The sequence below is a fragment of the Hyperolius riggenbachi genome, chromosome 7 (assembly GCF_040937935.1).
Source record: "Hyperolius riggenbachi isolate aHypRig1 chromosome 7, aHypRig1.pri, whole genome shotgun sequence".
NCBI lineage: Eukaryota > Metazoa > Chordata > Amphibia > Anura > Hyperoliidae > Hyperolius > Hyperolius riggenbachi.
This window is the reverse complement of record NC_090652.1, coordinates 15,229,513-15,245,747: the sequence shown is the minus strand read 5'-3', so window position 1 is coordinate 15,245,747 and position 16,235 is coordinate 15,229,513. Positions and strand designations below refer to the sequence as shown.

At 45.8% G+C, this 16,235-nt stretch overlaps 1 protein-coding gene across 1 annotated transcript in view; it reads right to left on the bottom strand.

Annotated features, from left to right (window-relative positions):
- Positions 1-16,235, bottom strand: part of LOC137525343 (uncharacterized) — a 440,546-nt gene that overhangs the window by 236,469 nt on the left and 187,842 nt on the right. Inside the window, 1 exon segment of the mRNA XM_068246397.1 lies at positions 5,644-5,825. Coding sequence (XP_068102498.1) covers positions 5,644-5,825 — 182 coding nt within the window.

The window sequence follows — 16,235 nt, the reverse complement described above, 5'->3', positions numbered from 1 at the left end:
CCACACATCATACACTCCCCAAATTTTCAGGGTAGGGAGGGAACCCCCCGAACGACCTCTATGCCAAATTGTAACTCTCGAGTCCCACTGGTTCAGGAGATAGATTACAGAAACCTGTATCGGGAACCAGCGGGTCTCGGGGGATGCAATTAGGCATAGAGGTCGTTCTGGGGGTCCCCTCCCTACCCTGAAAGTTTGGGGAGTGTAGGATGTGTGGGAGCGGAGATATTTAGTATTTTACCACCATCAGCATTATTCAATAGGAAATGTGGCCGCACAATCTCCTACTGTGCATGCGGGGCAGCGCAAATCAACAGGCAGCGCAATCAGACAGAACACCGGCATCGGTAGATGGATGAGGATGTGAAGAGAGAACAGCTGGAGATATAGGAAGATAAGAGCTGAGGCCTGCAGCTAATTAGCTATGAATTATCATTACTTATGGCTCTGGCAGCTGATGAACTGGACAGATGGAACTGCAGTTCCATATACTGACCCTACCTGTCCATCACCTTCTAACCCCAAACCTTCCAAGCGCCATAGCAACAAATCTCCCAGCGGGGACAGTGCCAATACCAGGACAGAAGCAGCAGAGGCCAACCAACCACTGTCCAGCTGCAGCCTCCATCTTCTCTACCTGTCCTACCAGCCACGCCCCTTGTTACCTGGCTCCACCCCCTAGCTGTGACCCAACAGCTATCATCTTTGTGCAGACTCCAACCTCCAATCCAACACCAGTGGCTCCTGGCTGCACATTGGCTTCTTCTCATCAGAGATAAAATGGATACAGTCATATGGTGCACCTGTCTTATCTGCTGAAAATGGACACAATGCACAGATCCTGCTCCTTCAGGACCTCCCTCCCTGAGACCTCCAATGATCCACAACAACTCTATTGTACAACATTGTATTCATGACTGTTGCTATGAACAGCTGCTGGGAAAAGCTATCAGGGAAAGTGTCCTCCTTCACAGGGAAGAGATACCGGCCTGCCTTCCATAACGGCTGGGATAAACATGAAACACCTCTGACAGCACAAGAAGTGAGGGAAATCCAGAGATAAGGTAACACAGAGATTGTGCATATGTGTGAGGCACCAGCTGGAGGTGGGAGCTGCTCTACGAGGATCTTATGGGCTCAGTATTCCATGGCATACAAGATCGGCCAATCACAGCTCCGCACTATTCACAGATTATATTATTCTCTATGTCTCCCTCCCTAAGGGGCAATTATGTAAACTAACCCCCCACATAGATACTTTGTATCATTCTCAGGTATAAAGGCAGACTACCCTAACAATAAAACTACTACTCCCTGCAAGCTCTCTCTATAGCGATGCATGCGCCTGGATTCCTGCTCACACCCTTCATATCACTTAACATTCACCCTTTTCCTCGGTATAGAATTCAGACATCTCTCCATATTTCACTCCAGCCATTGATAACATAGCAATGGAGCTCAAGGGGTGGTCTAACTGGTGACTGGTTTGGTGGATGACTAATATCTGGAAGACTTGGGAAGCCATAACAACGGCATTAAGAGGCACCCAGGAGTGTATAAAACTGAGTTTAAAACAAAAAAAAAAAAAGGGGGAGAAAAGGGGGAAGTGGCTTACCTCAAAAAATGATAAATTCCTATATATAAATATAATTAATTTTTAATAAGCACAGGAAACGCATTTCGTGGGTCTCTGCTAACTTCCTCAGGCCAAATAAAGTGCTGAAAGGTTTAAAAAGCCAGGTGCATCAAGTAGTCTCCCTCCCCACACACACACACAAGGCAGATGGCCCCCTAGTATTAGGCAGCCCACCTCCCCAGTATAGATAGCCACTATTAGGCTGCCCACCATCCCCATTACAGATAGCCGGATGTAGGCAGAATTAGGCAGCCCTCCAACCCCAGATTAGATATCACGATGTACCCTGTGTATTAACCTCCCTGGCGGTAAGCCCGTGCTGAGCACGGGCTATGCCGCCGGGAGGCACCGCTCAGGCCCCGCTGGGCCGATTTGCATAATTTTTTTTTTGCTACACGCAGCTAGCACTTTGCTAGCTGCGTGTAGCATCTGATCGCCGCCGCTACCCGCCGATCCGCCGCAATTCCTCTCGCCGCGGCCGCCCCCCCCCCCCCCAGACCCCGTGCGCTGCCTGGCCAATCAGTGCCAGGCAGCGCTATGGGGCAGATCGGAGTCCCCTCTGACGTCACGACGTCGATGACGTCGGTGACGTCATCCCGCCCGTCGCCATGGCGACGGGGGAAGCCCTCCAGGAGATCCCGTTCTTTGAACGGGATCTCCTGATCTCCGATCGCCGGAGGCTATCATGTAGCGAGACTTTGTCTCGCTACATGAAAAAAAAAAAAATAAATAAAAAAAAAAAAGATTTGCTGCCCCCTGGCGGATTTTTTGCAAACCGCCAGGGGGGTTAAGCAGTACCCTTAATCAGGTTAGATAGCTATATGTACACCAGTATTAGGCATCCTCCCCTTGAATATAGGCCGATGTACCCCCGTATTAGGATGCCCCCCTCCTAGGCAAGATAGCCAGGTGTACCCCAAGTATCGATAGCCAAATATACCCCAAGCAGTCTCTGTTATCAGGACAGGCAAGTGTGCCCCCAGACCCTTTCCCCAAGTCAAACAGGCAGCCTCCTCCCCAGTATAGGCAGATGTATCCCCAGTATTAGGTAGTCTCCCAAACATGCAGAGTCATAACTCTGAAGTGTTCGGGGAGGGGTAGGGGGAACAGGCACATCCACAGGGCTGCACTCCCAGAGACTGGTGCCCCCTGAGCCTCTGCCCTGACGACTACCCAAGATTACTATTACTCCAGGAAGAAGCTGAAAACTGGGGGGGGGGGGGGGAAGTGATTAGGGAGATACGGCTACACTGCACGGCAATATGGCAATGCCTGGGGCAGAATAGGCTATACAGGGGTAAATTCCAGCACTGGAGGGATATGGCTATAGTCAATATACAGTATATCTTCTCTTGTCTCTGTGATGTGACTGAATTATTACTAGGAAGGTGAGATCCGACCCATAATCTATGGTACATGTAGGGGGAGCAATAGAAAACTGGCAAACAAGTCACAGCAGTTATATATAAGACTCATCAAGGGGGATGATCAGGATAGTGACAGGTGTACTATGTCCTTCTCTGTAACAAAGCATGCCCACCCCAAACCGCTGCTCTGCTCCATATATAACAAGATTCACACAATTACCTCTTTCAGCCGCGTGTTCTCTCTCCTCCTGCAACTTCTCTTCCTGCTGTTACATCACTTCCTGTCTTTGGATTAATCTCCTCCTTTCTGTGCGTCCCACGTGGGAGAGGTGAGAGCGACTCCTTGTGGTGAATAAGCTAACTGCAAGCTCTTTTTGTGGAGTCACCTGCAGTCAGCGTTTGAATGCTATTATTATTTATTATTCTTATATTTTTTTTTATTATCAATCACAACACAACTTCCTTATCTTCAGGCGTGCATGGGACTGGGTGATGAGGGGGGCGGTCAGGCAAAGTTCATTGGAGGAGGGGAGTGAGCAGCTAGGTGTGTACCTCTGAGTAAGATCGGAAATGTAGGTTGGACAGATTTGTGGACAGATTTGTAGGTCAGACACTGTATCTTGAATCGGATTCTGTGCTGGATAGGAAGCCATCACAGAAGCATCACAGTCAGCAGGCACATTGTAGCCATTCAGGCTACACTAAGCCCTGGAGCCCCACCCCCCCTTATATAAGGCAGGCTCGCTGGCCAAAACACTCACTCGTGTGCCTGCTGCAAATAGACAGACTAGGGAGGGCTGCTGCAGATTTTTTCTCCTAGGGAAAGATTAGTTAGGCTCTTGGCTTGCTCCTGGCTGATTGTTGGGACACCTACCTATGCCTACCTACCTATACTGGGTCTCCTACCTATGCCTACCTACCTATACTGGGTCTCCTACCTATGCCTAGCTAACTACTGAGGCACCTACCTATGCCTACCTACCTATACTGGGACTCCTACCTATGCCTACCTACCTATACTGGGTCTCCTACCTATGCCTAGCTAACTACTGAGGCACCTACCTACCTATACTGGGACTCCTACCTATGATGCCTACCTACCTATACTGGGACTCCTACCTATGCCTACCTACCTATACTGGGTCTCCTACCTATGCCTAGCTAACTACTGAGGCACCTACCTACCTATACTGGGACTCCTACCTATGCCTACCTACCTATACTGGGACTCCTACCTATGCCTAGCTAACTACTGAGGCACCTACCTACCTATACTGGGACTCCTACCTATGCCTACCTACCTATACTGGGACTCCTACCTATGCCTAGCTAACTACTGAGGCACCTACCTACCTATACTGGGTCTCCTACCTATGCCTAGCTAACTACTGAGGCACCTACCTACCTATGCCTAGCTAACTACTGAGGCACCTACCTACCTATACTGGGTCTCCTACCTATGCCTACCTACCTATACTGGGTCTCCTACCTATGCCTAGCTAACTACTGAGGCACCTACCTATGCCTACCTACCTATACTGGGACTCCTACCTATGCCTACCGACCTATACTGGGACTCCTACCTATGCCTACCTACCTATACTGGGTCTCCTACCTATGCCTAGCTAACTACTGAGGCACCTACCTACCTATACTGGGACTCCTACTTATGCCTACCTACCTATACTGGGACTCCTACCTATGCCTACCTACCTATACTGGGTCTCCTACCTATGCCTAGCTAACTACTGAGGCACCTACCTACCTATACTGGGACTCCTACCTATACTGGGACTCCTACCTATGCCTACCTACCTATACTGGGTCTCCTACCTATGCCTAGCTAACTAATGAGGCACCTACCTACCTATACTGGGTCTCCTACCTGTGCCTAGCTAACTACTGAGGCACCTACCTATGCCTACCTACCTATACTGGGTCTCCTACCTACGCCTACCTACCTATACTGGGTCTCCTACCTATGCCTACCTACCTATACTGGGACTCCTACCTATGCCTACCTACATACAAGAAGATAATAAGGTTGTTGCTTCATTGTGGACAGACCAAATTTGATCAGCTGGACAGTCACTGTTGTTCTATCATTGAGCTACCACACCCCGGTGACCATATGGGCTGGAAAATTGCCACGGCCTGCACTGTGGCCATGTTGCGCATCAGTCCAGCACGGCCGTCACTACGCAAACAGCTGTTTGCGGTGCGTTACACAGTGAGTTTGGTGTGTCAGTGTGAAGCAGAACTCTAATTACACTCCCTGATTGATGTATACACATGCAAGATGTTTGAAAGCACGTTAGGTCTGCAATTTAGCATTCAATGTGATTTCTGCCCTTAAACCGCTGCTTTGCGTCACATCCAGATTTTTCCCCGGGACTTTTGGCGTCTATCCCACTCCGCCATGCCCCCCTCCAGGTGTTAGATCCATTGAAACCTCTTTTCCATCACTTTTGTGGCCAGCATAATTTTCTCTATTTTTCAAAGTTCGCATCCCCATTGAAGTCTATTGCGGTTCGCGAACTTTTACGCGAACCGAACCTTCCGCGAAGGTTCGCGAACCGAAAATTGGAGGTTCGCGACATCTTTAGAAGCCAGTGGAGGGAGTCACAGAGGGGAGCTGACATGGTGGAGCGAAGGGAGAAGTGGATGATTCTGGCTGCCGTATTCATGATGGACTGTAACGGGGCAATTTGGGTCATAGGGAAACCAGACAGAGGGGCATTGCAGTAGTTAATGCGGGAAATTATGAGGGCATGGATGAGGAGTCTGGTGGTATATTCAAGAACTTGTTGAGCGCTCAGTAACTTTGTATCAAAAGACACAAAAAATGGCAAAATCATAACCATTAATTCTACAGAAAAGATGCCAATATGTGCCCACACCTGGTATAAATCTCAAAAGACAACTCTACACATATATGTAGTGTGAACGATATAAACAACTTTATTCATCAATCCAAATTAAAACAATGGTTAAAAACAGTTAAAATCTCCCGATTGAAATCAACGGTACTTGATATTCCAGCTCATGGACAAGGGTAATATAGTGAATTCATGGTAAAAAAAACACGTATAGGAAAGACCAGGAAAGTGCCTAGTGCAAAAGTGCTATATATAGAAAGTGCCTGGTGCAAAATTGATACGGATACTGCGCAACTAAACCCTAAAAAAAAAAAAAATATATACACAAGTGGACAACTCATATGTCCATAATCTGAAACAAGTGGAAAATTCACACTAGGATATTAAATATGATCATGAAAAAATACACCCTGCAAAGAAAAAGTTATGATCAAAAAAAACAAACAATGTGTGCGCAGAGGTCGCGTGCATGTGCAGTCCCAACCAAAAACGCTGGATCCGCTCATGCACACAAGCCCCACACGCACAATCTCCGTGCAAAATCACCTACAAATGATTACAATATGTGAAATACACATACAGTGCATCTTACGTGAAGGACATGGCCTTACCAATTTGAGCTGGAAGCCGGGAGAGGGGGACGTGCCTAAGAGGAGTCTGGTGGTGACAGAGGTCAGGAAAGGGCGGATCTTGCAGAAGTTGCGGAGGTGGAAGTTGCAGGACTTCATGAGGTTTTGGATGTGGGCGGTGGATGCATGAAAATAGTAAACTCAACCACAGACACATACAAAATCGCATAATGCAGAGAAAATGAACATAGTAGCATTTTAAGGAACGCATAACTTCCTTACACTTCAAGAGCGAGCGTAGCATGCGGCCTTCAATTTAGAGTGCGGTGCTGATCATGGAGCTCGCGCTGCTATAGCAACACAGCTTCATGAATTAGCCCCATGGTGCTTTCCTATGGTAAAAAATGCATGTGTTTTGCATTCCTTTTTTTTTTTTTTTTTTTTAATAACATATGATACTGTCTGTATTCTTTAATTTAAAAATAGGCAGATTCTAAAAAAAAAAAATGAAAAATAAAAACATAACATGCATGAAAAATACAAACTCAGACACATACAAACATGCAAAATGCAGAGAAAAACACAGAGATGCACATGGCAGAAGACTCATGGTACCCCCAGTGTGCTCCCAGCCTTACTGTAACATTATGTGTGTGAAATTGAGCAGCAAGTACAGATGTCCATGGCAGAGATGAGCGAAAATGGCTCTAACATTATTGCAAAACGCTTGTTGAATTTACCATCACATATCTCAAAACTTTTGGGGATAAGAAACTTTTTGGGAAACTGTCTTTGTCTGATGCAGCTCCTGGCCGGTGTCTGTCCCCCCAGGTGACACATGTACTGCCTGATCTCAGAATCCGCAATATGAACGCAGCTGCTATATGTTATCCTTGCTTTGTTTGTAGCCGGATGTTGTGCTAATTTAGGGTCTATGGACTCATTTGATATGGACTGATGTGTTATATGCCTGGCTATCTACATGTGTTGTCACCGCAATCTACTGAAAAAAAAATGTCTAAATATAACAAGGTTCTTCACATTTGCTGTTTATAGTGTGACGGTCTTTGCAACACAATGCTTGAAGAGTCAGCTTGTGCTCCGGCAGACGCACCGCTGCAGCTGCTGCTTGGGTCAGTTGTGCGACCAGTCCTTGGTATGTTTCACAAATGGGTCGACTTTACACATAAATAGCAAAGCCCCTATACATGTTAGATTGACTTAATCTGCTATGTATGTGTAGGAGAGCAGTGGCAACATAAAAAGCTGCAAAAGACCTTGTGGTTTTCCCATACTATAAGCCCTGAACTCACTATAGCTAATAATAACCTTCCATTGCACAAGCCCTGCTCTCACTGTAGCTAATAAACTTCCACACCACAAGCCCTGCACGCCTGTGTCTTCATGTCCCTTTCACCCCCTGCTCCACCGAGTGGAGGTCTCCTGGCTGCCCACAGGCTGCTCTGACAGGTGCTCACAGGGAGCCATGTACTGACATAGAAGCATGTGTGCAGCAGACTAGGAGTAGTCAGGATAATATAGGAGAAAGCTAAAGACAAGTAGTCTGCGCTCACATCAATCCACAACTACATATCTGATAGGAGGTGCTGGGGGGGAGGGGCATCTATATATATAATAGACTAAGTGCCTCAACCTTCAAACAAGAAGAAGAAGTACTTTGCATGAGAAAATGTATGTGTGCTCAAACACGAAGTTTAAGGCCTCTTTTCCATGGACTGTTGAGCTGTGTGCGCAGCAAGCAGTTACCAGGCAGCAGCAAGCAGTTACCAGGCAGCAGCAAGCAGTTACCAGGCAGCAGTGAGCAGTTGTGAGAGTTTGAGAGGCATTTCACTGCCTATCAACAGTCCATGGAAAAGAGGCCTTACCCTAGCAAGTCTGACTTTGCAAATCTGGCCTAATTGACTATTCATGAGGCAATGCTCATGCAAATGCATGCACAAACCAATACCACAAAGCAGTCACCCTGCTACATGCTACATTAGCACTATCCAGGAGCGCCACAGGAAGGATTCCCAATGCCCCCTTTTTATACAACCGGGGGGACCGCAGGGTCCCAGGCTCTCTTACCGCCTGGGAACCACAGCGGCACCCCAGAGGGGGAGGCTGGGTGGCGCAGATGACCCCCCCAAGTGTGGCCAGCGCCGGGGAGAGCCGTCCGCACCCACCTCCCAATATTAAAAACAAGCACTTACTGTAACGTCCATTGCGTTCTGCTACATGCGCATTAACTTGGGGGCACCACATGAGAAAGGAGAGAAGCATGGGTCACCCTGAGCTTTAGAGCTCAGGGCTGGCTCACATACAGCACTCCAGAGGGAGGGGGGGGGGGGGAGGACAGGCGCAGACAACTCACTCCAGGGTTCACACCACCGGAGCAAGCCATCCACCACCTGCCTCCAGAGGATACAAACTGCACAAAATGCTTTCCATGAGAAAATTAATGCGCATGTAGCAGAACTCAATGCACGTTAAGGTAAGTGGCTGTTTTTAATATTAGGAGGTGGGTGCGGACAGCCCTCCCCAGCGCTGGCCATGCTTGCATGCTTGGGGGGGGGGGGGTGTCGGCTGCACCACCCAGCCTCCCACTCCAGGGTGCCGCTGTGGTTCCCAGGCAGCGAGAGAGCACTTTGCGGTATTGTTTTTTTGACCCTGCATAGTTTGGCATGCGAAAGCAAATGCATATTTGCATGAGCATTGCCTCATGAATAGCCAATTAGGCCAGATTTGGAAAGCCAGACTTGCTAGGGTAAAGGTGCATACACACATCAGACTATAGTCTTTGGAAAATGAAAGATCACAGACCAATCTTACCACCCTTCATGTAGTATGAGAGCCATACCTACACAGTCTTTTCTATGGAGCTGAACTCCCCATCAGAAAAAAATCTTTGCAAGATGCTGCACACACAGATGCTGCACAGACACAAAAGATCAGTATCTGCAAAAGATCTGTTCCTGCCAAAAATCCATTCCTGCAAATTGCAATGAAAGTCTATGAGATCTGCAGATCATCATACACACATGATTTAACTGATATTCATCTGCAGATCAAGCAATCATCCGCTGATCTGAAAATCCATCCTGGTGGATCTGATCTGCAGATGAATGTCAGTTAAATCATGTGTGTATGATGATCTGCAGACAGGGGCGTAACTAGGCCCCACCGGGCCCCCTTGCAGATTTTCTGAGCGGGCGTAAGATTGGCCTGTGATCTTTCATTTTCCAAAGACTATAGTCTGATGTGTGTATGCACCTTAAAACTTGGTTTTTGAGCACGCATAATTTTTCTCATGGAAAGCATTTTTTGCAGTTGTATCCTTTGGAGGCAGGTGGTGGATGGCTTGCTCTGGTGGTGTGAGCCCTGGAGTGAGTTGTCTGCGCCTGTCCTCCCTCCACCCCGGAGTGTTGTATGTGAGCCAGCGGTGAGCTCTAAAGCTCGGGGTGACCCATGCTTCCCTCCTTTCTCATGTGGTGCCCCCAAGTTAATGTGCATGTTGCAGAACGCAATGGACGTTAAGGTAAGTGCCTGTTTTTAATATTGGGAGGTGGGTGCGGATGGCTCTCCCCGGCGCTCGACACACTTGAGGGAGGGGGGGCGGCTGCGCCACCCAGCCTCCCCCTCCGGGGTGCCGCTGTGGTTCCCAGGCAGTGAGAGAGTCTGGGACCCCACGATCCCCCCCGGTTGTATGGGGGCATTGGGAAGCCTCCCCGTGGCGCTCCTGGATAGTGCTAATGTAGCATGAACTAATTCCCGCAGGGCGATCGCTTTGCGGTATTGGTTTTTGGACGTTGCATAGTTTGGCATGTGAAAGCAAATGCATATTTGCATGAGCATTGCCTCATGAATAGCCAATTAGGCCACCTACACACATCAGACTATAGTCTTTGGAAAATGAAAGATCACAGACCAATCTTACCACCCTTCATGTAGTATGAGAGCCATACTCTACACAGTCTTTTCTATGGAGCTGAACTCCCCATCAGAAAAAAATCTTTGCAAGATGCTGCACACACAGATGCTGTACAGGCACAAAAGATCAGTATCTGCAAAAGATCTGTTCCTGCCAAAAATCCAGATCTGCGGATGATTGCTTGGTCTGCAGATGAATGTCAGTTAAATCATGTGTGTATGATGATCTGCAGATCTCATAGACTATCATTGCAATTTGCAGGAATGGATTTTTGGCAGGAACAGACCTTTTGCAGATACTGATCTTTTGTGTCTGTACAGCATGTTTGTGTGCACTGTGCAGCATCTTGCAAAGATTTTTTTTCTGATGTGGAGTTCAGCTCCATAGAAAAGACTGTGAACGGTATGGCTCTCATACTACATGGAAGGGGGTAAAATTGGTCTGTGATCTTTCATTTTCCAAAGACTATAGTCTGATGTGTGTATGAGCCTTTAGGCCGAATTTGCAAAGCCAGACTTGCTAGGGTTAAACTTGGTGTTTGAGCACGCATACATTTTCTCATGGAAAGCCTACTTCTTCTTCTTGCTTCAAGGTTGAGGCACGTGCTCTATTAGATAGATAGATGCGGCGTATGCTACGACGCGGGTGGGCTAGTATTATATAACAAGCAATCCTAATCAGGCTATCAGCTGCCTCTGCATAAATACAGGGACTGTCTGTACTCTTCTGTTATAAAACAGGGCTTCCTAGTGACTGCAGTAACTAACCAACAGCTCATCAGCGTGATACCGTACCTGGGCAATCCTACACTAGCTGGCAGCATGCCTATGTACTGTGCCCAGAGCTTGCAGCTCCACACCAACCTCCTGTCATGCCCTCACTGGCATTAGTTGTGTATGATGCAGTGGAGGGCAGCTGGGAAATGTACCGGGGGAGACGGAGGAGGAACGGAGCGGCCGGGGAGGACGGTGATGGAGCCCAAGGCCTGCATGGGGCTGAAGGAAGTCTCAGGTAAGTATAAAAGGTAGTACATGTATCTGTACATACACCGCTCGGCCACCATACCTTCCGAGGGGAGCCAGGTCCCAGCAGCCAACACTCATATCCAACATTCCTTCACAGGAGACCGCTCTGCTCACCAAGGATGCACTTACATTGTCTTTATTGATAAAAGCAGAACATCCAGGAATAGATAACATGTGCCGGACAGAAATGAGCTCTCAGTCACAGCCTTAATTACACTCAACAGATGTGTGCTTAAAGTGGACCTGAATTCCTTTCACAGAACAGAAGGAAAACAGAGAGAAATGCCCCCTGTATGTATTTAGAGAGTTTAGCCTGTCTAATTCATCCTTATCTGTGACAAGTGTATTTGATCTCTCAGTTGTCAGCCGACTGCCTCTGCAGAACAGCTAATTTGTAAACAAAGGATGTTAACCCTGAGCTATTTCCTTGAAAGCAGGAAGTAGACACACTGCAGAGTAATTGCAGGATTTGTATCCTCTGTAATAAATGTTATTATGCTGTTGCTTATCTTTTAGAGCAGAGAGGAAGATCTGAGTTCAGGTCTATTTTAAATAGTAGTGTGATGTCCCCCCGCCAGGCAATGCAAATGACAGACTAAAGGGGAACACAACCTCACATAGAGTAACAGACATGATGATGTAGTAAGAACAGGATAAGAGCATCTTCCATGAGGAAATATGATTAATTACAACCATAAAACATTTTTTTTAAAGTAGCCAAGTTTATTGAAGAAGTAAGGCAAATACACATTAGTGAGAGAGCACAACAAAGTGTCAGATGATACATTAGAGGCCTGGAATAGGCACATCAGGATACATATAAACGTCAAGCACTTGGCCTGATATATATATATATATATATATATATATATATATATATATATATATATATATATATATACACACATACATATACATATATATATATATATATATATATATATATATATATATATATATATATATATATATATATATATATATATATATATACACACATATATATATATATATATATATATACACATATATATATATATATATATATACACATACATATATACACACAGCAGTAATATGAAGGAGCTCGGACGTCAGCTGGAGATTAATAACAGTGATGGGTACTCAGTATAAGGGATATATTATAACTTAGTGTGTGGGGAATTTATCCAGGTAGAGCAGATTTGGTCACATTAGATTGGGTACCTCTGCGGTGATATACTGCCTTGTGGAGGGGAAACACCCGATTCACAGACCTGACCCACTCAGTGCACGATGGCGCTGTGGTAAGTCTCCAACACTTGGTGAGGAGTTAGCGAGCTATGTGACGCATCTCTATAGCAAACTGTATCAGGAATTTTCCAGTAAAGGATTGGGGAAATATATAAAGAAGGCACACCATTGGGGCAGCCCATATAGTCGTTGAGGAATTTAATGACTTGCGCCCAATATGTGATAACCTGAGGATAACCTGAGGACAGGTACACATCATGTGTAAAAAGCATTTGGGGTAGTTAGGCAGCATGCCAGAGACTTCTGTCATGCTGCTCCTACATTATGGAACTCCTTACCTCAGCAGTTCGGGACAGCTCCATCTCTGGATGTGTTTAAATCTAGACTGAAAACCCACCTGTTCAGTTTGGCAATTGCAGAAATATAATTTTATCCTCAGTGTTAATACTTCATCCCACTACCAATTACTGAATCTGAGAGAGCCTAAGTGCTTTGAGTCCTATGGGAGAAAAGGAGCTATAAAAAAAGTTATTGTTACATTTGGATAGGTGTACCGGAGTAAGGTAGGCTCAGTGTATAGCGTATAAGTACAGCATCTATCAGGTGTGTGGGGAGCAGCCTTAGTCAGTCGCTCCAGTGTAAAATGGATATCCCCTCTATCCCTCTCCCAGGCCATCCGGCGGGAGGCAGCACGGCGGGAGCCATAGGGGGCGCCCAGTGCACCCCACATACTGCATACCGCATGATGTACAAGATATGACTCATGATCCTGCCTCATTAGCAGAGAATAAAGCAGCAAGTTTACTAAAGCAAACCTGAAGGGAAAAGTGCCCCAATAAATACTTTTCTCAGTATCCCCATACCTCCCCCCCCCCCCACCAATCCAGTGCTGGGAACACCAAACCTCCTCACCAGGAACCCTTGATGAGAACCAATCTGAGCAGACAGGAGAAACTGGCACTAAAAATCTCACAGCAAACAAAGCTACAGTTATTAGAGAAGCAGGCGAGGGAGGAGGAGTGATGCTGCGAAACAGAACAGCTCACACCAAAGAAGCCAGACGGATTTTAAATGATTACAGTTATAAAAAATTAACGAAAGAACCTACAGATATTTTTCTGACCAAATATAATTCACTTTTATCAGAAGCTCTTAAAAATAATATTTTAAACAAGGATTAATTTAATTTTATTAACAGTTTAAATCCCACAAACTGCTTTCTTTTATCATCTGCCAAAAATCCATAAGGATCCACTAAGCATACCAGGACATTCCCTTATCTCAGGAAGTCATCCAATAACATGCAATTTATCACATCTCGTAGATCTCCACCTGCAATAATTTGCACAAACATTACCAGCATATTTAACCACTTCACTTCATTCGCCTATAACTTTGTTACTGCTTATCACAACAAAACATTCTATAGCTTGTTTTTTCGCCACCAATTAGGCTTTCTTTGGGTGGTACTTTTTACTAAGAATTATTTTATACAAACTGCATTTTAACAGGAAAAATAAGACATTTAAAAAAAAATTTTTTAATTATTTCTCAGTTTTAGTTCATTATAGATTTAAAATAATAAATGCTACCGTAATTAAAATCTGCACATTTTATTTGCCCATTTGTCCCGTTTATTGCAAATAAAATATTTCCCTAGTACAATGTATGGTGCCGATATTTTATTTGGAAATTAAGGCGCATTTTTTCAGTTTTTTCGTTCGTCACTATTTACAAGCCCATAGTTTCAAAATTAACAGTAATATACCCTTTTGACATACATATTAAAAAAGTTCAGTCCCTAAGGAAACTATTTATGTAATTTTTATTGTCATTTTTTTTAACATAAAAAAAAAATATTTGGGTAATTATGTGATCGTGTGGGAGGTAAAGAGTTAATTTTAAATGTATTTGTGAGTCTTTTTATTAAAATAAATGTGTGTAGATGTAAATTTACTATTTGGCCACAAGATGGCCTCACGCATTACTATCACTACGCAAATAGGAAGTAATGCATGGACGTGTTACGTGGGAAGCTACAAATGATCGCAGCATCTCAATGATCATCGATCATTCAAATGGGGACACAGATTAATGAATGGGAACTACGTTCCCACCTATTCATTTCCTGTCTAATGTTCGGCAGCGATAACAAGCGCGGGAGCGAGCAGGAGAGCGTGCTGGCAAGGGACATAGTACCTACGTCCCTGGAGGTGAAGAGGGAATTTGCAAGAACGTAGATACTTGTCCCGGGGAGGGAAATTGGGTAAAAGATACTACACATACCATAACCACTCTGGAAAAGTAAACACAAAGGAAACTCCGCCCCCTACTGTGATCAGCTCCGCCCACTTGCTTGAGACACTCTGTAGTAAAGAGGCTCCAGACAGGAATCCTAGTGTGGTCATTCTGTCTGGGAGCAAGTAAGATGGTGTCTCCCTAACAGCTGCACCCTCTGTGACTTCTCCCTCACCCAGCATCCACAGTGACCTCTTCCTCCACCGAGCACCCACAGTGTCTTCCTCCAGTAGCCACACTCATATATTCTTCCCCAGCACCCACAGTGACCTTTCCCTCCCCCTGCAGTTCCCCCTCACGTCCCCACCAGCACCTAAAGAGAATTCCCATCCCAAAAGCAGCACCTACAGTGACCTCCCCCCATCCCCAGCACCCACAGTGACCTCTCCCAACACCCAGCATCCACAGTGTCTTCTCCCCCCAGCAACCACCCTGACCTCTGCTTCCCCCAACCTTTACAGTGACCTCCCCCTCCCCCAGCACTCACACTGACATCTACTTCCCCCAACATCCACACTGACCTCTCCCTCGCCCAGAAACCACAGTGATCTCCCCTTCCTCCAGCACCCACAGTGACCTCACACCCCAATCACCCACAGTGACTTCTCCCTCCCCAAGCACCCACACTGACCTCTACCTCCCCCAGAACCAACAGTGACCTCTACCTCCCTAGCAGCAACTCTACCATCCATAGCAGCACCCAAAGTCACCTCCCACCCCCATCAATTCCACCAATATCCAGCACCCACATTGCACTCACCCAGTAATATCCACTATAATAATCACCCATAACTGCAGTCTTTTTTGGTTTAGATAAGTACCCTGTGGCTGCCACCTAGTGGCAGTTTTATGTTCTGACTCTCTTACCCCTTTTTCTACTCCTTCATTTACTTGCCATTTACTTGGGGCGAGGACATTTTTTACATGCCGCAGAGACTCAAGGTCGCTGATTAAATTTACACATAGACACGGATTGGCCCAGACGGCCTAAACAACCTACAAATAGTTTTTTGAATTATTGTATTGAAATGTGTATGTAACAAAGACACCATTGTTTGCCTGATAAAAGGTGGATTGGCCCCCTGAAACGCTTTGTAGAAAGATACTTTCAATTAAAGACAAACAGTAACTTTACATTCAGGTCTCCCTTCCATCTTTCTACATGCATTACTTTTCAGAAATCCAACGCTGCCACCATCCCCCCCAGCCAGCGTCTTGGTTAGAGCTGGACGTGATCTTTTATTCATTTATTCATTGATTTTATGAAGGAGTCTCTCCCTCCAGGATAGAATCTCTA